The sequence below is a fragment of the Melopsittacus undulatus genome, chromosome Z, assembly GCF_012275295.1.
Source record: "Melopsittacus undulatus isolate bMelUnd1 chromosome Z, bMelUnd1.mat.Z, whole genome shotgun sequence".
In the NCBI taxonomy this organism is placed as follows: Eukaryota; Metazoa; Chordata; class Aves; order Psittaciformes; family Psittaculidae; genus Melopsittacus; species Melopsittacus undulatus.
The window spans coordinates 39,430,612-39,457,720 of NC_047557.1; the positions used below are offsets into that span (position 1 = coordinate 39,430,612).

Sequence of the window (27,109 nt, forward strand, 5' to 3'; positions counted from 1 at the left end):
ATAAAAAGTAAAGAAATATCAATATTTAAGAGCTCAGGAATTAACAAATGCCGCTACTATAAATTTCTGGAATTTCCCTTAGGAACATGTAACATCAAGGCAATTATGAGCCACTAGCTGAACTAGGACTCCACCTCCTGACAGGAAAAAGTCACTTGCTACTTACCAAATAGGGTGCTTTTTATACTAGTAGGTATGGTACATATATCTGTAAGTCAGCAAGGTCAGTTATAAGATCTTAGTTTGTATAATGAACTACAAATATACTGATGAAAGGTAATATTGTTGTGATTGCTTGGGCACCGCAAGCCAGAGGGCTCTGGAAGTACATAGGGACCGCGATGAAAACACCACCAACTACTGGCCTTTGCTTAGGTGGACACCTGTACACAACCCCAAAAAGGAACAGGGATAATTTTATATATGTTTGATAAATAGCCAGAGGTGTGAACTCATGGGTCACTGGCCTAGTGGTTTAGATTGCCAAAACAACGTTAGGGTGTTACCTAACTGCTGCATATGGGCTTCCAGCATGGATGGCATCTGGCACGTAACAAGCACCTCTACTAGGAAGTAAATTGATATACACTAAGAAAAACAAAAGAGAAAAAATTTACAAAAATATCAGTGGAGATATGGAAATGCACACCAGATGAATAGAGGCACCGACACTGACCCTGCTCTCCAATGAGGTACAAAGTGCACACATGCATTAACTGACCTTGCCTCACCTCAGTAAACCTAGGCACAGGACTGTTCTGCTGTCTCTCTTGTAAGCTGAGGTAAAAAAAGCAAATCCATCTTAACTAGTGACAGACTAGAGAGGTGTAACAGGACAGTACTATACTACAAAAAGACTAGTTGCACCTGAGAGGCCAATACAGGCCTGATTACAATCTGCTTAATAGGCTTTGTAGAACAAGCATCCCCTTAGAAGTCTGAGTGGGGGGGTGTAAAAAGAAAATGGATTATCAACACAATTTTCCACCCACCTAGTTTGAGAATGACAGAGATGATTTTCCTGTGTAGCACATATGTCTGACAGACAGAAGTGCTTTACAGAGGAATAAACAGAAACCAGCTCAAAGTACAGTTTCCCTGACAACACCAATAACACTGTGAGGCTCTTCATGCTCTGCTTTCTGGATTCCCCTCATTGCTCAGTTCATCTTTATTTGTGTTGAAAGTACTCAGGTCACCACAGCTCTCCAGACGAAGCAGTCCAGGATGCTGTCCGGAAGGTAGTGCATGGACATTCAATGGCATGGCTTGATGGGCAGGTGACAACATCTTGAAAAGGGGAAAAGAAAAAAAAAAATCAGATCTGTTTTCGGGCTCTTGTTCCGTTAGAACAGTTTCCTACTAAACTAGGGAGAAGCTGATTGACTGTTATTCTTTAAAAATAGTAGACAGCGCTACAATCAAAGAAAGCTAAGACTAAAACTGCTGTTTGTCAAGGAGGCATGGGAAGAGTGATCCCAATTAGGAAAAGAAGTGAGTGTTGCCTCTTTTTATCTTTAAAGCTGCATGAGAATTATCTTACCCCAAACCATGGTGTGTCAGGTGTTGCTTAATAGGACCCCAAATGTTGCTTCCTGCCAAAGCCACTTGTCTGTAATAACCTTCAGGCCAGGTCTATGAAATCCTCATGAGAATTTAACTTTTTTTTTTTTTCCAAATGGTTCTTCTGTCAAATTTGATGAGGCTTTTGTTGCCTCTAGGCTGCAGGAGAAAATTTCACTTTATCTGCAGAGCCTAAATTACTGTCTTTAGTGTGTTTTGTGCAAGAACCAAAACCAGTTGTCACAGCAAATCAGTTGTACCTTGCATGAATCAACTCATCTACCCAAATGGTGTGTAAGCCACCAGAAAATTTATTTGATGAGTTCTGTAATTTCTGAAACTTCTGAATACTCATTCCATGAAGGTAAGCACATATTTTCTACTTTCTGCTTTTCTCCCTTTAGTGCTAGAACTTAATTTTATCCTAGGAGCCAATCATAAGAAAGTTGCTTCTAGTGGCTTGACATAATAATTTCCTTGTCAACCTCCATTTCTTCCAGTTTATAATAGTAAATGCTTTATAACACCTCTTCCCTATATACTGCCACACTCAGTATAAAACACTGTCATGTTGTTTACAGCTCCTGATTCTACCACGGAAGACCATCTCCTTTAGCTTGTAAATATACACTTATTCAGCCTTCTGAAAACCGTCATGGCTGTGTGATTGGTAGAGCAAAAGACATCATAGCTGCATAGCCTCTCGCACACTTCCTAAATAAAAAGAAAGTACTAAAAGGAGTTAATTGGGTTCAAAAACTCTGACACATAAAGCAGAGTGGCAAGCATAACCCTATACTCACAAATGAAGGCCAACAGGTTTCCATATCACTTGTTAACTACAAGTGATGAAACTACCTGCTCAAGGAAGGTGGCACTGGTGATAGCTTCTGCCATATGTTTCTCATCTGATTTTAAAACAGACTTGATACTTTCCACCAACTCGTGTATGTCAGGGCTCATGCTGCAGGAGGACTGCTCTAGGATCCATGCCACAAGCTATTTCGTGTCTGTGTAAGACTTGTAGTCTATCAAAGATGGGGTCTTCCCCTCAAAGGTTTTTCTCTCAAACTGTTCTGCAAGGTGACAGCAGAGAGTGGTGGTTTTACTTCAGTCTCTGTGGCAGCTTCACAGCTGGGCGCTGCCTCTGAAGACAAAGACCAAACAAAGCAAACAATCCACTTGGTTCACAGTACTGTTATTCAGCAAATATCCCCTGAGATTTCAACCCTGGTTCAGCAATGCAAAGCGTAAGTCCCGCATGGTCATGGCAGCATGCAAGGCTTGCTCTGTAGTGCATTTACTCTAGAGAAGATGCCTGTAAAATAGTTGTACATAGCTACGTTGAGTGTGTACCACATGCTAAAGGGTCTGGATGGACACTTCTGGGAAAGAAATGTTTGCCAGTTGATGTACATCAATTCCTTTCTCTTTTGCTTCTGTTCTGAACAGACCTGAAATGAGCCTGGAATGTTAAGGTTGACACACAGTTATAAAAGCAGGGTAAGCAAAGCTTGAAAGCTTTTATGATCTCTCCTAAACTCTTTGTATCTTTCAGCTATTACCAGTAAAAGGGTTACTTACATAATATCTTACTTACAATTTATATATATATGTATACAAGATATATATATACACACACAAGTTATATATACATATATATATATAAAAATGTATACTTACAAGATAATTGATTGCCAAGCTGGAAGAAGCTAGTAATACTACAAAGTGGACATGTAATTGAGGTGAAAAACAAATAAAACAAAACAAAAACAACAAAAATAACCCATAACCAAAAGACAGCACCTAAAAACCTCAAAAAAAAAAACCAAAACAACAAACTCAGAACAACCAACAGAACACCAAAACATTCAAAATTACCTTGCAAGGACTAAACTAGGGCCAAGACAGAATCTGTTCCACTGTCTTTGTTCCAAATAAAAATCCAATGCCTTTGGGCCAAAAATTATCATAATTTTAGCCCCATTAAAAACAACAAAAAAAAGTAAATAGAAGCACATAGAGGTTCAAGAAGCACTTTAATGTTGGCTTTATGCCTGACTCAGCAATACCAGGCAGAGACAAAACTTCCCAGCAAGAAGAGCCCTAACTAACTTGAAAGCAACATTCTTTGCCCTTTTGCAGCTGAGTTCCCTTTCTGCAGCAACCATGTATTTAACTCTCAGGTCCAGTGCTGAACAGACCCAGCCTGAGTTACACTGAGCCTTAGAAATCCAAATACTTCTGACTGATGGGGTCTCTCAACAGCAAAAATGCTGTGCTCCACTTTCACAGCTGTGACGCAGCTATGGCTCTGTGTCATGCAACTACTGCTTCAGCAGCAGATTCTGCAGAATGCTGTGTTGTAAGCCAACAGGAGGAAAAGAAAAGCACGTGATATATCAGAGACATAAAAACACACTACAAATTGGTAAGTATAATCTGGATAGGTAGGCACCCAATATTTAACATGAATGGTTGTCACTAATGTGTCTCCTCTCTGCGTACATTTTGTGACTGCTAATATGCAGCCACTATGGGGATTCCAATATCCTTTAATAAAAACTGCAAGACTCTTGACTAGTGGATTTTTAAGACTCAGCAGAATCAATTACTCTGCAGTCACACTAGCAGTTTTCCCACAGCAACTGAATTGGATGACTGACACAAGGGTAGCTGCAACAGGCTTCATCAGCTTTCCACTGTGGTTTTTCTGTATTGAGATTTTGGGGAGTTTTTGATGCTGTGGGGAATGAGAAAAGGTGTGCAAATTTATAGGCTGGTACCAAATACAAAAGCTAATTTTGCTTTAAATTGCTTACTCTGGCAACTCTTGAAGGCTTTTAGGTGCCAGTGTATGAATACATTGAGAAATCCTATGTGCTCCCTCCCCCTCATCGTCCACCATGCCTCCCACCTCCCCAAGCTAACAATACCTGCTACAGACCCTGTTCCTAGACATGAAAGCCTAAAGTGCTGGTTGAAGAATATTTGGCATTTGCTGTGACGTAGGTACTCTGTTGGGAGACAATAGGTGATTTCTGCATGTACAAGGTTCAAGGTACTAGCCTTCTGACAAATGGCCTTTTAAGCACTCATTATGTAAGCAGTGATAAAGAAAATCGAGTCACCTTGGAGCAACCGGCAGTACAACAAAGGGTCACTGTTGGACCGTTTCATTAAAGGATTGAAGGCTCTTTCGCCGGCTCTATCTGCTAGCATCCAGCTTGCATTTGAAGGGGAACGGCTCACTCTGCTGGAAGGCTCAGGAATTTCTTCACCTGAGTAACCAAGAATTATAAAGATGAAGGAAAATCGTTTATAATAAAGCAGATCTGTAAAAGACATTATTAGAAATTACTACTGATTTTTTTTTAATCTCCTCCATAAATGTGTAACGATTTGACACAGAAGTTTAAAGGCACGTGTATGTGCACATATACCCACACTCATCAGTAACACTGGTCTAAAGCCTGCTTAAACCTTGTAGAAACCTGTTCTGCCTTATGCAGCTGCAGTAGCAAAAAAATACAGCTTTGCCTAGTAACGACCTCATCTTAAACTATCTGATCAAAGGCAGCTATAGCTTTCTTGGACAGAAAACCAGATCCTCAGAGTCCAAATCCTCCTGCAGATCTGCTGTCATACCCAGATATGGCAGCACATAGTCAGAGGTCAGTTACTGTTTGTAATTAGGTAGCTCAAAGATCAGTCACCAATCCCTACAAGGGAATCAAAGACCCTTTTCATGAGATTCTTCATTAAAAGTTTTTCCTGAATTCCTGTGATACGTTTTATCTTTCAGGGTATGGTTATGTGCTGCAATTCCTACGGCTGCCGTTTGGTGAAAAAGGACAAGATGAAGGTATGTGTTTCTCAACAAGCCTGGTTCTTTACCTTCATCTGACAGCATCTGTCATATTATAGAAAACAAGGTTCTTGCTCATGCAAGATCAAAAAACAAATTAATATACACAGCCTTCAGAACATGTTAAATGTTTGTGCTGCAACTGCAATGGAAATGTGTCAGAGCATTCAAGAAAATTAAGGCTTGGATGATGTGTATTTGTTGAACATAGCACCTTATCTCCTACTCACATGCAACCTAGAATCTTTAAAGAGAACAGTGACAGAACCTATATAAAGCAGATACCAGCCTGGAAACTCAAGAGGTAGGACCCAGCAGCCAAGCATGGCAAACCAAAAATCAGTCGGGATTAAAGAATCCATCATAAGCATGAAATTTTAACACCAGTGGAGCTGTGCCAGCAGTCAGTCTTTGAGGTACAATGCTGCTGGTACTCTGGAGGAGTTGGAGTTTCTTAACTACTAAACAGATCAAGTAATCAATTTCATGATCTTCTGATGATTCTTCATTAATATTAATGTTTCAGATGTCAGAGAGATAACTGACTTAAGCTGTTGTGTACTAAAAGTGTGCATACCTAGTATGTGATGACATAGAGCAGCTGCCAATCATAACAAGCTATCAGTAGAACATTGCGTGTCTTCCTACCACAGTCAGCAGGGAAGGTCCGATTTCACTTTACAGGAGTCCTTTTTAAGTCAATAAAGCCATTTTAGCTGGTACAAAGAAGCCTACATCTCCTGCAGCTGACAGGAAGGACTCCCCGAGTTCTGCTGGCAGACAGTAGTGCATAGCTTGAACTTCCGTCGGGAGCTACACTTAGTCCTGATGATGCCAAGAGGATCATGGCATCATATACAAATGCCCTGGCACTACAGACTATCAGCATAAACTGAAAGCCTAGCTTTATTTATAGACTGTTACTCTACATCAGCTGAGACAGCCCATGTAGTTACCATGACACAATTCCAACATGTCCCCTCATTTTGAATTTTCCTCCTGCTGTGGTTTAACCCCAGTAGGTGGTTAAGCCCCACACAGCTGCTCACTCACTCCCCCTCTGGTGGGAAGGGAGAAAAATTGGAAGTGCAAAAGTGGAATAACTAATGGATTGGATAAAGAGTTTGAGGGAATGTAGAGGGCAGACACCAAACCACCACCAACAAAACAAACCAAAGAAAAACCAAGTGGTGCATAAGCCAGGGACTGATGTCCCTGAGCAATGGTAACCTGGAAAACTGCTGTGTGGCACGGGACATCCTTTTGCTCACTTGGGGTCTGCTGTCCCAGCTGTGTCCCATCCCGATGTCTTGCCTAGCCCCAGCCTACACACTGCAGGGATGAGGGGGCAGAGTAAGAGATGGAGCAACCCTCAATGCTGTGCAAGTACTGCTTAGCAACAGCTAAAACACTGGTGTGTTGTGAACACCAATTTGGTCAGAAATCCAAACCAGCACCATATATGTCGCTATGAAGAAAATTAACTCCATCTCAGCAAGGCCCAGTGTACTTCCCTAAATACGACTAAAGGATGAGGTACTGCTCAGCATATTTCCTTTTCTTAAATTCATTGCTCTTAGGAAACCTTGGCTTCTAGAAAAGGCAGTGTTAATATTCTTTATTAAGATTACCAGCATTTTGATCTGGAGGAAAAAAAAAAAGGGACAGAGAAAAAGAAAAAGCAGGGGAGGAGGGTGCAATTTATCACATGCGCTCTGGTCTGCTTACTTTCAAAGGAAGTTTTTAAATACAAAGAAAACCTCAAACAATACCTCAGCATAAGTTTGGTGGTGGTGTTTGGTTTTGTGTTTTCACTTTTGGTTTGTGAGTTTGGGTTTAGGTTTGGGTTGGTTTTTTTTCCTGCCTCTCCTTCACAACATCGTGCATTTTTTACAGTATTTTTTTTCCTATTTTCCATTCTCATAACTTTAAGCAGTCACCATGCAGCCTTATGTTTGATATCTCATTTTTGTTTCTGCTCAAAGTACCCAGAGACAGCAACAGCAGTTTTATCAATGACCCTTGAGAATTAAACTTTTTGCTACAACTCTTGTGATTTTTTTCTGGTTATCACAACTGATGAGGTTGTTTTCAGAAATCTCAGGTAGACTGCCAGAGTGTAAGGGAACTCAGAAAGACTTGTTATCGGTTTCAGATATTACTTAGTGTAAACTTTTTTTCCTGCTGCCACCTGGCAGGGACAATTTCAGCTGATGAACTTCACGCCAAGGTTTTCCTATAGCTTGAGAAGTAGGTTGGCAGAAGAGAAGCCACAGTCAAACAAAAGATCTGTGGCTCCCCTGCCAGCCCAACTGGGTTTACTCTCTATATTCTTGAGCTGTGAACATTGTGCAGATAGGCAGGCACATAGCCATCTGTTGCAGAAAATATTCTGCCCCATAATGGCAAATGCAAGGGAAAAGTGTAACAGTTTTTCACTGGAGCTGTACTGCAAAACTTGCCTGTGATTTACCTAGGAGCTGATAATGTTTAGCTGCAAGTGTACATCACAACAAAGATTAGGCTGAAAACAACTTGGAACCATTTCCATTCATTTTCTAAAACAATACTGAGCAAAGCTGGATATGGTATCTACAAGTAGTCTAGCTAATGTCCTGTATGAGAATGCATGAACTATTTACAAATTATTCTGGTGCAAGCTGCATAATAGAGTAATTCCTGCATTTAGCTCAACACAGTTCAGCATTATTTTATCCTTTTCCTATTTTCATCAGCAACAAAATGTCAACAGACACCATCAGTACTCAAAGCAAATTGAAGCACTGGAGCTGAACATTATTTCTTACAGCTATGGACTTCTGAGTCAATGGCCATCTTGTAGGTTATTAAAAAGGAAATATATCTTTGTTTCTGTATCTTAAAAGTAAACAACTTTTTACATATTTTAATCATTAATTGCTGTCCTACTGCACAAAACAATTTTGATTCTGTATCTCTCTAGCTTGCAATATTGTAGCTGTCTTTCAAAGAAATAATAATGCTGCTGCTACATTAAGTCATCTGGGCTGGGTAGAACTGTCAAACACAAATTCTAAAATACAGTTTTTACCTTGAGAAGCCTCCCTGTCACTCACTTCCTCCAGATCAACAACTTCCGTGACATGTATTTGGAGTGCACTTTCCTGGAATAAAATAGAAAAGTTCAAAAATCACAAGCCACCATCTTTTTTCCTGGTACTTTCTAAGCTCTGCATTATCCACTTTATAAAAGTGAACACTTCTGCTTAACTGCACAGTGACTATGTCATACATGTTTAATCCCACCCCAAAACTAAGGCTAGTGAGTGTCTAAAATTAATGTTCATCATCCAGGTCAGCCAGTTCTATCCTGCTGAGTATTTTAATTTTCTGTGAAAAAGCACCAGTCTTCTGAAAACACCAGTGGAAAGGCATCACTGAGCATAGTAAAACGCTGACCCAGTCCCACATGGGAGGGAAGTAAATCAAGGAGGCAGCACGGGTGTCCTCTAGAATAACCAACAACAGATGTTCTCAACAGCCCTTTCTGCTCTTTTTCCAGTGCGTGGACAGAGTTTTCCAACTGGGGCACTTTTGCACTTTAAAGGTGGTTTATTAAGGTCTTCAGTGAAATTTACAGCAAGCCACATTTGTAACCACACATATTCTCCTACTGTTCTGAAATTTAGAGATACCTGACTTATGTTTACCATACCTCAGTGCAACTTCACCTCTGTAGTGGAAGTACAAGCTACACTTTAAACTCCTGCGGGCCATACCTGCTCAGAGCTGTTCTCGCTCTGCACAGCTTCATAAGGAGGAGGTGGCTCCAGAGGACAGAACACTTCAATGCCCTTGATTCGTGCTCCATAAATATGGGGCAATGGAATCACATCAGAGCCACGCATCCTGCAACAAACAACACCAAGCGACTCCTTCAGTATGCCCCAAAAAATTATCTGCTACCAAATTCCACTGGCTTTTCTGTCCCAGCTCATATTTTGGGATCTTTCCAACGTGTTCATCAGAACTTCAAACATCTTTGGGCCGTACAGCATCCAGGAACCCATTTCAGTTTTACTTCACAGAGATTCAGTTTTGTTTCAAGAGGTTCAAATACAGGCGGTTACTAAAAATGCAACAACCTGCTCTAATTTTTGTGAGCTACCGAATTCTGAATTATAACTGAAATTCAAGAGACTTCTAATCTCATGTTAAATGTTCAGATACAGCTGCATAGAATAAGGCAAACTCAAACTAAAGGCTATTTTTGTGACGATGCTCAACTAAAGTTTGTATAAACTGAATGTACCTCATGGTTAACTTCTCAGTTTTCAAAGAGTTCTATGAAACCTGGAATGCAGCAGAAGTCTTGAAGACCTTTTGCTATATCATCTTGCTCTTAGGAGGTAGCTCAGCGAAGGAAGAAATCAGAACAGTGCCTGGAGAAACTCTTTGGCAAATGCCAATTTTGATAAGTTTACATTACACAGTTAACACTGGAACAAAGTATGGTGGTTGACAGCAGAGCTGCCAAGGGGACCTTCCCCATACAATCTTCAGAGAAGTCTGTGACCCAAAGCATCTCAGTTCTACTCTGCTTTTTATTCTATTCTGAATTGCTGATTTGGTACTCAGAAGGAACCTCGAGCGAGAAGTCCACAGTTTGCCCTCTGGATCTATGTCAGACTTGCAGCTATCTGTTGCAGCTAGTGGGTACAATCTCTCTACAAAGAAATGTTACACAGGAGCAAGTCCTTCCTCCTGGAGTTTAGGGCTTCTCAGGACACTGGTGGAAGGAAAAAAGATGACTATGAAAATTAGTTTCTTGCAAGCTGAGGGAAAAGGGCAAAGTGAATGGCTGCTTACAGAGAAAAAAGAAATGGGAGCACTTTTGTGAAAAGGTCCTCGTGGAATAATAGGGGTAATGCATGGAGAAATTTGAGAAAAAGAAAGGCAAATATTTTCATAACTAGTCATTGCTTTTTTTAATCTTAAAAATGGGGAAAATACAACATGCTACAATAGTTTTTAATCTCATTCTGTTTCATCTGTTCCTTAAAGCTTCAGAATAATTTTGGAATACGATGAACATTGATGCTCTGTTGGCACTACTTCTTCACATTTTTCTAGTACATTCATGCTGAGCTTACATTCTATGTAGGCCATAAAAATTATATACTTTTTAAACCTTAGTTTTGTTTTTAAACGTGTCTGATCTGACCTACCCAGCTTAGTCACACCTTGAAAATTGATCTTGCATCCAAGAACTATATCATGATACAAATTATTATAGAACATGCAACTAGAAAAGCATTCTCTTAAGTCCCTTAACATAAAAGTAATTTCCAGGACATGTACATTTGTCAGTCTGTTCTTTAGTTCTTCATTTCCACTCTCCCTTTTTAAGCAAGAAAGTTGATTCCTGCATAAAGAAAGCCTTCAGCTTTTTGAAGCAATGGTACAGGAAGGTAGGGAAGAGTCTACTGCCCAGAGACTGTTCAAGACCATGAGAAGGCTCTGTGCCACTGCTAGTAAGCAGAACACTGAAGGGGGAAGGCACATCCTTAATGACCTCTTGAGCACCTTCTGTACTGATGTCTCAGAGGAACAGCAGCATTGGGGTTTTGTCCTCCTGAAAACTTCAGTGTTGCGATAGCAGTAATATGTTCAGTGGTTAAGAAACAACTGTCAGCAACATATGGGTCCAATTTGAGACACATACTGAATTTGAGAATACACAACTTGGATAAAGAGATTTGCATTTTGGCAAATGCCTCTAGTCCCCAAATGGCACTTTACCCTGGACAGGGGTAGATTTCTAGACTCAAGGTGATTGGTTTGCTCCCCAACATGGATCACCTCTTCCCTTAAACTCACATGCCTTATAACATTTTGTATTTTATTCTTCACATGGGAACTCAACTGTAACTCCTAATGTTGTGCCAGTCCTGAAAAACAACTTTATTGCCACTTCCTTATTTATGAAATAACAAGAGTAGAGGTAGAAGCTGACCAGACATTTGTAAAGCTGGTTTGTTTGTCTACCACTAAATAAGACAAATACAGTTTTCCCATGAACAAATGGATAAGCCAATTAATTGGCTTTGTTTGTAGCACCTCTGGCTCTATGATTTAAGGGATGGAGAACAGCTACCTGTTCCAGATATGTTCTTGGCACATGTTTTGATCACTGCAGTATTCCCATTCTCAAAGGGATGTATCTGGTTTAGAGTCACCCAAGGTGAAGATTGCACATAGTGGTTCACTACCCTGGGTGCAGTTTCTTTCACCCCTCTTTTCTACAAAAGTTTTGGACGTGGAGTCCAAGGGACCTCAGCATTGAAAGCCAGGTCACAAGCACAGCATAGTGCTCAGGGTAGAGTCTGGGAGAGGAGGGAGAAGTGTGAGATGAGAAGGCTGACTGAGGGAAGGCCAGGTCCCATCCCATCCACTCTGTTGGATCCAGACTAGGGTGAGTCATAGTTCCCATCTGCCAAGAACAGAAATTGACTCTTGTCTGTTGCTTTCATTTCTGTGCTGCTGCATAACCACCCTAAGCACCTTGAAATAAGTAGCTTGACTTCAGAAAGAAGTCACCATCACTTACATGTTGTTATCAACAAGTTTTAGTGCAATCATAAGCAAAGTAGCTGTCCAATATTAGACCACAGAAGCCTTAAATACTGTTCAGCAGCCCTTACTGTGCTGAAAATAGACAAATAGTGCTGCTGGGAAGGAGATAACTATCTAGAATGACATGCCAGATAAAGAGCAACAGTCCCATTTTAAAGCAGGGAAACTGGGACAAACATATGTCAATAAATACCTAATCTTCAAAGGGATCATTTGTCACAGTTTAAGCCTAGCCAGTAGCTCAGAACCACAAAGCCGCTCACTTGCTCCCACCCCTTTTCTTCAGTACTCTTGGACAGATGGGGAGGAGAATCAAAAGAATGTAACTCCCAAGGGTTGAGAGAAAAACAGTCCAGTAACTAAGGTATAACCACTACTGCTACCACCAATAATAATAATGATAAGGGAAATAACAAGGGAAGGGAATACAACCGCTCACCACCCACCAACCGATACCCAGCCAGACCTGAGCAGTGATGTAGCCCTCCTGGGTAACTCCCCCAAGTTTATATACTGGGCATGACGTGCTGTGCTATGGAATAGCTCTTTGGCTAGTTTGGATCAGGTGTCCTGTCTCTGCTTCCTCCTGGCTTCCCCTCCTACCTGACAGAGCGTGAGACTCAGGAAGTCTTTGGTCAGAGTAAACATTACTGAGCAACAACTAAGAACATTGGTTTTATCAGCGTTGTTCCCAGGCTGAAAAATCAAAACCAGCACTGCACCAGCTACTGAGAAGGAGAAAAATGACTGCTACTGCTGAACCCAAGATATCATTACACACGGACACACCATTCTGGTCACATAACTAGCTTCAATCAAGACTCACATTGGAGATTTTTAGTAATGTTTGGAAATCAACCCCAGTCTTTGGCGTTTTAGATGATTTAGGTAATTCCTGTGAAACGTTACTTTTTCTAGGTAATTGCAAGATCTGTAATTACCTCTACAAGGGTCACAGTATGCAAAGTCGTGCATGCTATTTCTGATGCAGCTGAAATAAACTTAACAGTTTTGTATACTGCAAAAAGCAGGATTTTAAAAGAAGAGTAGAGCAATACAGTCTGCTTCAGTATCTTGATGCTCTATGTATAAACATTGTGTGTTCACAACAGAATAATGCAGCCTCACTTGAGTCATAAACTAATAAACAAAGCTAACCTGTAAGTTACTGGAAAGAGTGTAAATCCACCTGTAGAATGAACAATAACAAAACCCACAAGTCATCACCAAACTGCAAGTAATATAGACACTAGTAAGTCCCAGTACAGCAAAATAACGGAGTTGATGCCTAATGGACAAGCTACATGATTTTTAGCCGTATTGTTCTTCAAAACAAAACAAAGAAAACTCCCACCAAATTTACATTTTAATTTTTGATCAGCCTAACTATACTGAAGAAGGCATCCTTCTGCAATATGAAGACTTTCTGCATGTTTTCTTACAAGAAAATTCATACAGCTGTTATTTTAACCTCCTCCCAATACTTCTTTGTAGTAATGAACTGAAAAAAAAAAAGAAAAACCAAAAAAGCAAGGGTGGGATGTAGGGGACAAGTAGAGATTACCATGATTTGTGACTATCCTTTTCAAGATGTGAACTCATACTCCTTGTGCACTCTCACTCCTCCTCCATTCCACAGCTGCCACTGTGGAGGAGCCCTGCAGTAACACCAGGTGCAAACCCTGCCTGAGAGCTCAAAGCTGAGAACCAAGATAAGGATAGTGATTACCCATCCTGGCAGTCCCATCAAAACATCAGCCCTAATTGCCAAAGAGTGAGAAGGAGAATCACTGTGGCAGGAAGGTCTGTGGGGAGTTAGGCTGCCATTTGGGGGTCTCTCACAAAAGCCTTGCCAAGGAATTGCTCCTGGCTTTCTATCACTTCATTGACAGCATCATAAAAGCTTTCAGCCATGTCAAATCATAGTATTTCTCTTACTAAGAAACAGTTTCTATGGAATCTAAAGTGAAAACCACAAAATTATGCCCTTCAACAATGCTATATTTATAGTGCCTCTTAAAAAGCTTTTAATTCCCCCTGTCTACAAAGTCACCAATCCCTTTTCAGTAAATAACAGAGAAAATGGTCTTGAGAAAAATAAAAAAAAAAAAGAAATCAGATTATGAAATATTCCCAAAGACATTAAAAGAAAGGAAGAGAAGCTTACCTGCAGCTCACTTGTGGAGTAAACGAATTAAAAGTTGAAAAATAGGAGGGAGGCGGCACAGGTGGGACAAAATCATCAAGATCCAAAGCATGATCTTGGTCTTCAGCCTGAGATTCACCCTGATCAAATGAAACTTCTGTTAAAAACCCTCTGAGACACAAAAACTTGCTGAGCTGTGTAATTCAGTAATGCTGTTAGTACTGCTGTTTATAGCAGACAACACCTTGTCTGTACTTACTATGTAGGATCTTGATGCAAAATTCTGTAAGCAACGCAGGATAGCCGCTACCAAGCAAACTGTGATGGTGAAAGCATTCAGGGCACAAAGAGCAAAGAGAACTTTCTGAAGAACATGAAGATTATGGATATTAAAAGATTAAATCAAGATATTTGTAAAAGTACTAATTATAATAAGCCAAGACAAAAACACACAGAGAAAACACAAAGGTAATCATGACAATTACTTCTTAGGAACATATGTGATGAAGTATACAGGACAGGTAGTCTCCAAGGTGGGAGAAATTTGCAAAAGCTTGGTTTGTCCTATTGTGTATCCCAACAGAGAAATCCAGAAGGGTTTACCACTCAGATGTGATTTATAGTTCATCTGTTAATCAAGAATTACAACCTTCCTCTTAACCTTTTTGTGGGAAATCCAGTGTTGAGATAATTGCCATTAAAGAAACGTCAAAGCACTTTTACTTTTAAGAGGATGCTGTTTGGAAGTTGTATTTTGACAGTGTGTAAGCCAAGAAAAGCTGAGACTATCGAAAGACCAGTGAAGGCATCAAATTTACACCATATTTACTCATGCAACCTTGTCTGAATTGAGCTGTAGTTTCAGTTGCATAAAACACAGAAAAGACAAGAATTGTACACTGTATTAGCAATGCACTGGTCAAAACCTAGAGATCAGGACAAAAATCTGTTGCAGGTTAAAGAGCTTCTGGCTGGTGTGGAAGACCAGAAATATAACAGAATTTCTCATAGTAAACATTGCAGTCACCTCAGCAAAGCACTGTTGAAAAAGTAGGGATATTATGAAAGCAGTCATGTTAGACAGTGTGTGTTGGGTACCTTGAGAAGAAGGTGAGAAGCACTGCATGACTTCAGGTGGTATAGCATCAGCACAGCCTCTTCTTCTGTGCATTTAGTGAGATGAAATTCTCCACAGCAAGAACAAATCTTGCTTTCACCCACATCCACCTTTGAAAACACAAAACTCCACTTTTTAATTTATAATGTTTTATGCAACATTTTTACCTGTATGATATAGAGCCCATGTGTTAAACTATACCTCTGACTGCAAAGCAGACTGGTAATACAAGCTTGTAGAACTTCCATATGCCAAGAATTCACACATAATAAAGATATATTATGCAGACTTCTTATTTGAATAGAAGCATTACTGATAAGCTCAAGACATTTAACTACAACTCAATCAAAGCTTACTAAGCAATTTTAATATCCATGCTCCTTCAAACACACAGCAATTTGGAAATTCTTTCTTTGATTGACATCTAAGCCACTGTATAGGGAGTGATTCACAAGTATATTTTGCATCTCTGCAGACAGAATGAAACCTACAACTATAATTTCAACCCAGGCAAATCAGTAATAGTTTTATCTGTACACCACTATTATTTGTAATGTCCAAATTAATGTTGTTATCTTAGTTTTCAAGCAGAAATTCAGTGTTTCTGCATCTAGATATGACTGGCTCAAAACTGTTAAAAGTGTCAAACCTAGGAGAGTCATAGTGTTAGAGACCTTCCACCTGCATAAACCACTCTACAGAATAATTTATGATTTCAGGAATGCCTTTCGGCTGTACCCTATACTTCCAATATCAGAAGGCTCCAAAATTCCTGAAACATTTTAATCGTATTTTCTGGAGTAACAGTAACAGTTCTCAGCTGTGCTTTCTTACATTGATACTGAGCGAATCAAGCACTTGCAATCTTGGACTCTCGCTGCAATACACCTACTGGCATGGTAAGTAACCAGCAATAGCTTTCCTGGAGCAATAAATTAATGAAAACTAATATTAAAAAATCTTTCCATTAACCTTATAGTTCTTCAAGCCTTTACACACAATCATCTTTATTACAAAGTAACCCTGTATCTTTCTATTTTAATTATTTCACAAATTCTGGTTCCTAGACATTCTTCTACTTCTTATGACACTCACACAAGAAAAATCTTTTGCATTCTGTCCTTTCTTTTGCAGATTGCATTTTCATTAAGTAGAAGTGTTATGAAAAGCTAGTGTGATTTGATCTACTTATTTTTTTCTTCACAGTTCTTGCTGTAAGGTATTAACACTAATCGACCTCACCAGGTGAAGCAAACCAGGAAAAAGAAAAAACCCACACAGAGATTATATTGACTGAGCTATTTGTAGGCAGCTCATCAGTACCCATTCATTTTTTTTTTCAACAGTTTGTCTTTTTTATGTTATGATAAAAATTCTTTATGCTTGTCTTAAATGACTACGATATTAAAGAAATAAATGTAAATCAGTATGGCTGCTCACCAAATCGCATCTGGGTACACTGGACACAAACCGAATGCCTTGATATCCTAAGACAAATCCAGACACGTTCAGCAGAATACAAGCAATAGACAGCGCAACAAACAGGTTAACCTGTAACAGCAAAACATCGTTTACAGCAGCAGAACAGGATCACAAACCCAGCTCAAGTAACCTCTGGCAGAGTAAATTCCACTCCCAAACTGAAGCTGGGAACAACACTACTTTTCAAAACTCTGTGTGACTTCAGTGCCCCAGGGTATCTTATCTTAACCCAGTAGATGCTTACTGCAAACACCTTTGTCTTCTCTCTCCTTATTCTGCACTAGTAAAAACAGTAACTGCAGTAATAAAATACACAGAATCATAGAATCAACTACATAAGAAAAAACTTTTAAGATCATCAAGCCCAGTCATTACACATGCAACTATTTAAAAGTACCTAAACGTTCTTCTGGAGTGTGAAATATGACTTGGAAGCCATCCAGCTTCCACTATATGTCGTATCCTTCCGAGGAGTTTACCTCTCAACACATCCAGATCAGTAAGAAACATCTTAAAAGGATATTCATTATGCATAGGATTTCCAAAACTATTTTGCAGCACATACAAATGAAAAATATTTGTCCCAGTACAGTGAGGTCAGAGACACTTAAAAGACCTTGGTTATGTGATTTTATTTTCCCCTGGCTACTAAACCAGAACATCTCTATTCATAAACTGTACAATACCTTCAGTTGTATAAGCTGTCTGAAAGACTAGTGCTGGCAGGAGTAATAGAGTACTTGAAAAAGGACAAGCAGAAGCAGCAGACAAAATGAAGTTCCGCTTTCACATATTGCCTACAATCTCCAACCTGTGCTTACATGAGACTTGGGATATGGATTTTAAGCATATGTAAAAACTTCTCCTGCCCCATGTCATACATGCAAAATTTTGTCTGTAATTCAGGAGGGAGTACTATTTTAGAGACAAATAAAAACAGCAAATTCCTCTCCTGACATGTTTAAATTTTAAGCACTCAATGCCACAAAACAATCATCAGGTCTTTAATGTCAAAAAAATCCTAGTTAATAACAGTCTTCTCACTTAGTTGGCTTTTTGTCAAAATAGCCTAAATTAAAAATGCAGGAGGTGACAAAAATCTGAGGAAGAAAAGAAACTCATGAGGGACACTGGCTCAGCTCTGCTCCAGCTAGCTTTACAGCAGATCCAGCAACAAGAACTTCCTAAACACACACAAAGTCAGACATTGCTTTCCAAATTAGCTGACATATCATGGTTAACTACCTAGGAAGCTGGACCAAAAATAAATCAGAGCTGTTGCATGAATTATGATCCTGTTTACTCAGGTTCAGGGAAAAATAATCACCCCTGAATGGACAAGAGCCAACGAGCATTACTGTGCAAACTCATTCCTTAAATTACAACATCTCATAACTAGCAGGCTTTACAGAAGTTTGACCATAACATTATCACATAAGGTGGGTTTTAACCTCAAAAAATCCCAATAATTAAAGTAGCTATTAGTACTTCTCCGAAGAGGATTGGAACTATTTTGCGTTTGATATACTGAGAACAATCAATAACAAGAGGAACAATATTTTCTCCTAGCTTTATAAATATAAAATGACAGATAAGAGGATTTTCATGTTAGTAAGCACTTTGAGTGCAATTTGTTTTTCTGCACACAGAATTTGATCTTTTTTTTTGTATTAACTCCTTGCTCAGTACTCAGATGAATCTGGTAAAAAGCACATTTGAGAAGCGCATTTCTTGCACTTTTATCTAAACTATCTCAGTTATCCTTTTCCTTAAAACTATGCTGAGAAAAAAAAAAATTGATAGACACAGGTATTTCATAGAAAGAAAGCTTTTTGTCTGTGTTCAACACAGGGCACTGCCCACTAGAAATTAGCCAGTTTTACAAGTGAAATAGAAACTGCTCCAACATAAAACATCTTATAGAACAAATCATAAGAACTGATATTAAGGAAAACAAAGAAGTACATTTGTCCATTTTCCAGTGATGAAGAAATGTAGGTCCTTGGAGGTCCCGAGCAAAGAAGTTATTTGGCCAGTGTAATAAGTCAAGAAAGACTTTAAAAAAAGCAAAAAACAAACAAAAAACAACAACAAACAACAAACCAAAACAAATTCACATATGTTTCTCCTTTGATACAGAAGCTGCAATAGAAACAATCCAGTGTACAAGTACATAAAAAGTTCTTATAAAATCCTGACTCCTTATGTAATGATCTACAAAATCTTGAATAAAAATAACAGATTTTTCCAAATAAACATGTTAAACTTAAAGAAAAATGAAGAAATTTATCATTATTTTAAATATGCAAAAGAAGGATTATAATTTCTACATTTACATTCTAATAAATTCTACCATTTTAGCAAAAATGTAGTCTTGATTTGGTTTTTATTATATGTATAGTCTATTTTTGACTGCATAGCTGCCTATTCAGACAACCCCATTGAAAAGGCAAAGCTAAAAATAATTCTTCTACATACAATCTAAAACACTACCATGACCTGAACCATAAAATATACACTACATATCCAACAGTGGACAAGAGAATATATTATATTTTAATGCCAAGAGAAAAAATCCTTTTTCTTTCTGATCCATCTGGGCAATATTTTCACAGAATCATTGAGGTTGGAAGGGACCTCCTGAGACCATCTAGTCGAACTCCCTACTCAAACAGGGTTGTCTACAGCAGGCTGCTGAAGACCACGTCCAGTTGGTTTTGAGTATCTCTACAGATGGATAATCCACACACTGTCTGGGTCACCTACACCAGTTTTTGCCTATCTTCACAGTAAAAAGGTTGGGGGTTTCTGTTCACATGGAATTTCCTACTTTTTTCAGTTGTTCTTATAGCCTCTTGTCCTTTCAGTGGGCACTACTGGAAAAGTTCTACTCCCTTTTTTTTATTTCTTCTCAACAGCTGTTTACAGAGATGGAGAAGATTCCCCCTAAGCCTTCTCTTCTCCAGGCTGAACATTTCCAGCTCCTTCAGCCTATCTTCAGATGAGAGATTCTCCAGCCCTTTCATTATCTTGTTGGCCCTTCCCTGGACTTATTCCAGTGCGTCCATGTCTCTCTTGCAGTGAGGAGCCCAGAGCTGGACACAGCACTCCCACTGTGGCCTCACCAGTGCAGCAGGCAGAGGAAGGATCACCGCCCTCAGCCTGCTGGCAAGTCTCTGATTAGTACCGCCAAGGACACTGTTAGCTTTGCCTGCCAGAATAGTACTTTGATGTCTCACAGAATCATACAATCATTTAGGTTTGAAAAGACCTTTAAGATCAACAAGTACAATCAATAACCTAGCACTGTGAAATCCACATTAAACCATGGTCAGCTTGTTGTCCACCAAAATCCACATGTTCTTTCCTGCAGAGCTGCTTTCCAGCAAGTTGTTCTCCAGTGTGTACTGGAGTATTTTCCCTGAACTAGCAGGACTTTGCATTTCCCCTTGCCAAGCTTCACGAGATTTCTTTCAGCCCATTTATCCAGCCTATCCAGATCCTTCTGAAAGGCAAATTTGACTCAGTTTTATATCACTGTGAATTTGCTGAATTTGTGAATTTGCACTCTGTCCCATTGTACAGACCATTCAGTAAGATATTAAGCAGTACGGCTCCCAGTATCCACTCCTAGGGTACAAAACCCTCTACTGACCTTTGGCTAGGCTTTCTGCCACTGATCAAAACCTTCTGGGACCAGTTGTTCAGTCAGTTTTCAATCCATCTTACTGTCTACTCATCTAACATGTACTCTGTTAGCTTATTTTATAAGCTATATTGTCCTGCAGATACAAATTTAAACATCTTCTCCATCACTACTCACCTACAAGTAAAACCAGGTGTTGCACTTTATCTCAGTGAAAGAAGATCCCACCCACAGGTAAACTAGGAGGGAAGTACTCCTCAACTTATAATAAACAGGCAAAGACAAACATGCTATTTTAAAAGCCAAACAGAGGTAACTAGTCTAACTGCAGTGACAAAAATGGAAACAACTCAAATTATGGCTATAGTTTGGCTCACAGCCCTCATCTTCTGAGCATTAGATGCACATGAGCTGTAAACAGCTGCAGAAAGTTTTGAGGAACATTTATATGAAATAAACTACAGGAAAGCAAAGTGAATTCTCATGTCAGATACTGTATTTACTAATGTCTTGCATGGATGATTTCTTCCAGGTAAAAAACCATCATACCCTTTGAGAACTCCCCACAGCAACATAAACTTGCATGCTAAGGTTCTGACCCTGTCACAGTCTACCCATTCATTCTGCATGGGTAGATTGCCTGTTGTCCTGCTACTGCTGTTGGAGCTGGTATCTAATGCCAGAGAGGAATTGCTTTCACTTTAATATACATAAAAGGCCGAATGAAGCAGGCACTTCAATAAATAAAAGAAAAACATTTGCTTCATAATCATCAACTCATATCTGTTTACATCCTATGTGTATACTTGCCTTCTAGGAAAAGGCAAGCCAATGCATGAATTTTCCATATACACAGCAGCAAACAATACTTCACCATTAATTATGGCACCTTACTAATCTTCTATCAGTTGTGAGTGCTATTTATTGTACCATATGAAGACCTGCACTACAACTGTCCACAACAAAAAATCCCACACAAAACTAAAACACAAACTATTTCATTTGATTAAAAAGTCACATACTTTTAAAAGAGTGCATTAAAACACACCATATGAATGAGAGAGAAGCATTTTCAGCACAAAAATCAATGATTAAAAAATCAGAAGAGAACTGAGTTTGACCTGATTATAGAGGTTAAAAGCCTCTCTAAAGGCTTTTCACAGTCTCACACTTAAAAGCATATTTCTTTTTATTTACTTAGACTGACTTTAAAACCTTTGCATGAACACCATTTGTTGACTTAATAGTGAAGTCCTGCATGTGAGCTAAGATGTTATGATTGAGATATTTTACTTCTAAATATCCAGACAAACAGGCACTGCTGCAGTAATTCTCACCAAAGCCAAATGACTTTGGTTATTATGATGCACATGAATAGAGAGCAATTTTTTTTTTTTTTCAGGATTAGGGTCATGGTATGCAGCTTTTGTTCACAGTGTTTTATATTAGCAAGGCTAAGATTTAAGAATGTCACTTCACTGGCACCAGTATTTTGGTCTAAACATGAAGTTTTAGTTAAATCGATGCTAATTAGTTGAGATGCAGATATCAAGAAGGCTATGGCTAGCCATGAAAATCCTTATTTTAAAGCTGCTAGAACATATTTTTCTTCTGATGAAATTCTCCAATTAAATAAAAGGTATACTATAAATTTATTCTTCAAAAGTTTCCAAGTTTTTACGTAAATACTGGAATTCCATAAACTTTTCTGTTTTCCAATGAAGATCTGTATTTTTTTTTTGTCAGAAGAGCAAAAATACTAACTTTTTGAATTTTACACTTTTAGTTTTAGTTATGAATGTCATAACTCTAAGCTACAGCTGTATAAGGAGTCTTACTGTGTATGTATTTAGGAAATTTACTTTTACAACTCATACAACCCCTTATTGGGTTTGTTTTGTTTTTGTTTTGGTTTGGTTTTTTTTTTTACAACTCATACAACTTGCCAAGAGAAGATGTTCAAGTTAGTAGAGGGCAGTTATATTAGAAATTTAGCCCAAATAAATACACTTCAGAAGCTAACAACCTGTCCTTGTTACACTATAGCTAGTTTAATGAATGATTTCTTTCATCTCATGAAATGTTTAATGCTAATTTCCTTTTTTGCACATATAATAGAGTATTTCAGTTGCAAGGGGCCTATAGCAATTAGTTATTGGACAACTAGTCCAACTGCCTGATCAGTTCAAGGCTGACAAAAAGTTAGAACATGCTGTTAAGGTCATTGTCCAAATGCCTCTGAAACACTGACAGGCTTGGGGCGTCAACTGCCTCTCTAGGAAACCTGTTCCAAGGTTTGACCACACTCTTGGTAAATAAATATTTTGCAGTGTCAAGTGTGATCTAATCTGGCCTCCAAAAAACCTAAAACACACATGCAAACAAAAAACCAAACATATAAATAAATAAAGCTTCATAGACTCATATAACCCTAGAATAACTGTGGCTGCAAGAGATCTCAGGAGGAAAACTCTGGAGTATCCTCCTGCTCAAAGCAAGGTCAGCTATGAGATCACAGCAGAGCTGCTCAGGGCTTTAATCAATCTTATCTCAAATTTTCCCATCTGCTGCAGGACATCACTGGGCAATCTGCTCCAGCACTCATATGTCCTAAAGATCATCTAATATAAATGAAAGGCTCAGGAAGAGTTTGGTGCTTTCATATTTAAGTAAAACTAGGAGGGACCCATAAAGTTAATACAAAGGAGAATGTGAATATTTGAAAGAACAACAGGCAAAAGGGAACTACATCAACAGTATGCTGTAGAAACAGCACAGAACACAGGCAATATAGAAACAAGGAGCAGTGTGCAAGCGTCAGGCATTTTGAGGCAGATGGCATTTACATTTATTTTCATGAAAATATGGTCCTTCCTGATTGGGAGCCACAGACACAAGCTCTTCTTTCTATCCAAAGAACTGGTAAAAGATTTGCTTTGCTCTGCCTGTGCTAACCAATGCACTATTGAGATACAGCAATTCATCCACAACTCACACATCTCATCCTTGGTACTCCTCACTGATGAGCATGAGGATCCTGAGGAAGCACTGCATAAAAATAAAACAACTGCTTTGGGCTGGTAAACATCTTCAGAAGTGACAGTATGGGGGAAAAAAAAAGTAAATCTGCTTCAAAACATTTTATTTTTCATCCCAACTCTGAGATATTGAGAGCCACACAGCTTCTGGTTTCACTTACAAGTGAAAACACCTTACATACTCCACACACCAGTCTACTTTTCTCAGAGTGAGGCAACATCAACTGTATTTGAAACAGTAACTAATAAATACAAAACCTAGATACTTTCTGTAAGATGGCAATGCTTAGGTTAGCTCTTAAACCTGCTGTGGGGCACTAAACCAATACAACTAAGCTAAGCTTTAAAACCAGTTCCCCTCTTTAAACCTGAGCAGCACTGCCTTAGAGAGCTACTTTATGCTAAACTAGTATTTTCTTATACCTACACAAGCACAAAAAATGCTCTGTAAAAAACATTAACACTTCTTCCAGATGTGGTCCACTCTTGCCCCTAATGGGGACTCCATGATTGCAGGAAATAATATGGCCTTTCAGGGCTTTGACTCCTCTTTCAAAAATTATGATTCAACATTTTTTAAAAAGAGACTCAGCAGTATAGTCTGTCTTTTCAATGAGAAACAAATGACTCTTTTTATAGTCATCTTCTCATAGTTTCCTTAAAACAAGTCCTAATCCATACTTACCAAACGCATCATTGGCCTCCACCATGTTGTTAGGCCTAAGATTCCAGATAAGATTACCTACAACACACAAAAAAAAAAAAAGGTAGTATCACCAAGAAGTGAACAACTGTTCACAAAATGCTGTTTACGTGGTATTTATCACTGCTCTGGCGAGGTGTACTTTGGAACCCTACAACACTGAGAAGATATGAAGATTCACTTTAAAGCAGAGAGAGCCTGTGCTGATTAGGTTCTTCACTCCTAAGAGCATCCTGTGAAATAACACAAATCTTAATTTTTTGTTTTCTTTCTTTTTTTTTTCTTCCTCCTCCCAGAAAACGTCCATGGGGACAAGAAGTTATGCCAGCAACAGTGACCTCAACAATTGCCTAAAAAAAAACTTCCAACCAACTGAGTATTTGTTTTCTGCAACCTGGCTAAGTAAATCTAAAAACTGGCTATTTCTTCTCCCCTGGTCACCACTGCGTGACTTCAGAAGCTGTTCCTGTCTCTTATCTTGTGCTGACTCTGATCCCCTCCTGACTATTTTGGTTAACTAACTTCTAGAGCAGGACCCCTACCAAAATTGACAGACGAGAACCAAAATCATCTCCCTGAACTGAATGATGAATGCCAGTATCAGTACAAGGAAGGAGAAGTAAAAGCATCCCCTTCTGCAGTAGCTGTTAGATCAAACTTGTTGAATCACAGAACTGAACCCTATGACTCTTTACCTTAGAGGGCAAAACAATTATAGAAGAAGAAATAATTCATGTAGAACTGAAGCAAACACTGTACCCAAACACTCTCACAGTAAGGATGGCAACTGTTACAAAGAGGCAAATCAGTTTTTCAGCAGGTCCCACAAATAAGCAGATACACTTTAAACCTGTGGGACTTTGTGACTAAGACAATCCATGCCAAATTCCCACCTAAAAAGAAATAAGACTAGATAAAACAGTTAATTGCCTATTAGAATTTTTAATAAGTTCCTTCTGTACCTTCATTCACTTGCCATGATCGATCAAGCTAGTGTAATGTGCATATATTACTTGGCCTAAACACCTACTGATATCATCGGTAGCGTTGAAAACCACATACATAACTCTACAGTTTCATAACGAATTAATTTTGAAGTTTTTAAGTGCAAAGCACATCAATACTGATGTGAATTGCTGTTTTGTCTTAAGGACAACATGACTTACTTCATTATATTTGTTAAAGCTTTAAGATGTGAAAAGAAAGTATTTTCTGAGGTTAAAGTTCTCCTGTTCTGCACTTAGCTAGCGCATCATAATCAGCATGTTACATCTGAGAAAAAAATATCAAAAACAAACAAACCCGACACATCCTGAATTGCAGCTTGTAACTGCCTCTGTCTTCCCAGGCTGCTTCTGCACTAAGTTTCACTCACACTGTTACACCCAAAAGGCATTTTTGGTAACTTTTCCAAATAAGCATACTATTGTGTCAGAGCTAGCATTAAAAACGTAAATACCTCCTTCATTATTAATGAAACCAGATGCACATTTTACACATGACATTTTAAAACATTTTAAAAGCACAAGCATGGTTCTTTGTGCAGCGTTCAAAGAAAATCCATAGCTTACACACATTGAAACTTGGTTTAATCTAAGGTAAGAAGAAGAAGAAAAACCATAGGAGACACACCAAACACACACATTTGGATGATCTGTGTTCACCTCTCCTCCCTGACCCTGTTCCCCCTCCTCCTCCGGTGCAGGCTGTCTATACTTTCAGGTATGAGAATCACATTATACACATGAATAGCAACTACCCGATCCATAACCACAGATCATTGAGCACTTTTGCACTGGTTGTGAACAACACTAGAAACACAATTTAAAAGTTCAGACTGAGGGTCAGGCTGATGCTGCTTGCACAAGCAGCAGGAGCAGAGCATGCAAGCCACAGAACGATTTGTCCACTGCTCAAGGGCCCTCAAACTGAGAACAATCTATCCAATTATCTCTTGCTCCTCTTAACTTCTGCTTACTCGTCCTGGCTTTTGCAATTCATACTACTATATATCCTGTATTTACAAATGTGCGGTTTAAAGCAGGACCCAACACGAGATGGAATAACTTTTCTCACGTCTCTTTACAAAAATGTTAAAAGCCCACCCCTGCTGGTGGGTTTGTTTTGGGGGGTTTGAGCGGGGTTGGTTTGTTTGTTTGCTTTTATTTTTGCTTTCTTTTTCCAGGAACACCGCTATTTCATCTCTCTCTCACTAGAGCAACGGCATACAATGCACAAAAGGGATATACAGTCTCTACATACACCACAACTTGAGAAAATCCTGCTTCTGACTGCGTGTAATAATTGACTCTAGCTATCCTATTGGGATCATACTCCCACGCTGATAAAACTGTTAGCACAAGCTTAACTGACCGTGATTTCCAAGTGGGAGAAAGCCGGAGGTCTGCTCCACAGGAGCTCCCGGGAGCACGCGTTCCCGGTGATAGGCGGCAGCTCCTTCTCGGAGGTCCCGCGCACTCGATACCAACGCCGGCACGGCCCGTGCGGGTGTCCCAGCGCCGGGCGGCCGCCGGCATCGACTCGGACTCCGCGAAGGCTACTTACCGAAGACCCAACCCAGAAAGGACAGGCTTTCTTCACCTGCTGGGCGCTGCTCAGCGACTGCGCTACGAAGTTCAGCGCCACCAGAGTGCAGCCCAAGACGATCTGCAGCAGCCCCAGCCACAGCAGCGGTCGCGGCGGCAGCAAGTGGATGCCCGCGGCAGACGCGAGGGAGCGGGCGGCCGGGCGCGGGTTGCGGTGTGGCGACAGGTTGAGGCAGCAGCCGAGGGAGCGGGAAGGCGGCAGCGACAGGCTGGAGGAAGGCGAGCCCGTTGGCGTGCCGGTGGTGCCGGCTGCGGCCGTCTGGGGTAGCGGGTCGAGCCCCTGGACGGGGCAGCAGGAGCCCGGCACCACCACCGACAGCGACAT

General features: G+C 39.6%; 1 protein-coding gene across 1 annotated transcript; it reads right to left on the reverse strand.

Moving 5' to 3' along the window:
- Positions 1–870: 870 nt before the first annotated feature.
- On the reverse strand, positions 871–27,109 carry ENTREP1 (endosomal transmembrane epsin interactor 1). Its single transcript, XM_034073125.1, is given in 13 exon segments — positions 871–1,160; positions 1,162–1,290; positions 2,422–2,603; positions 2,606–2,710; positions 4,695–4,844; positions 8,502–8,574; positions 9,190–9,319; positions 14,214–14,332; positions 14,452–14,556; positions 15,291–15,419; positions 16,750–16,860; positions 24,161–24,217; positions 26,744–27,109. Coding segments are annotated over 13 exon segments (1,734 nt in total). The 3' UTR covers positions 871–1,082.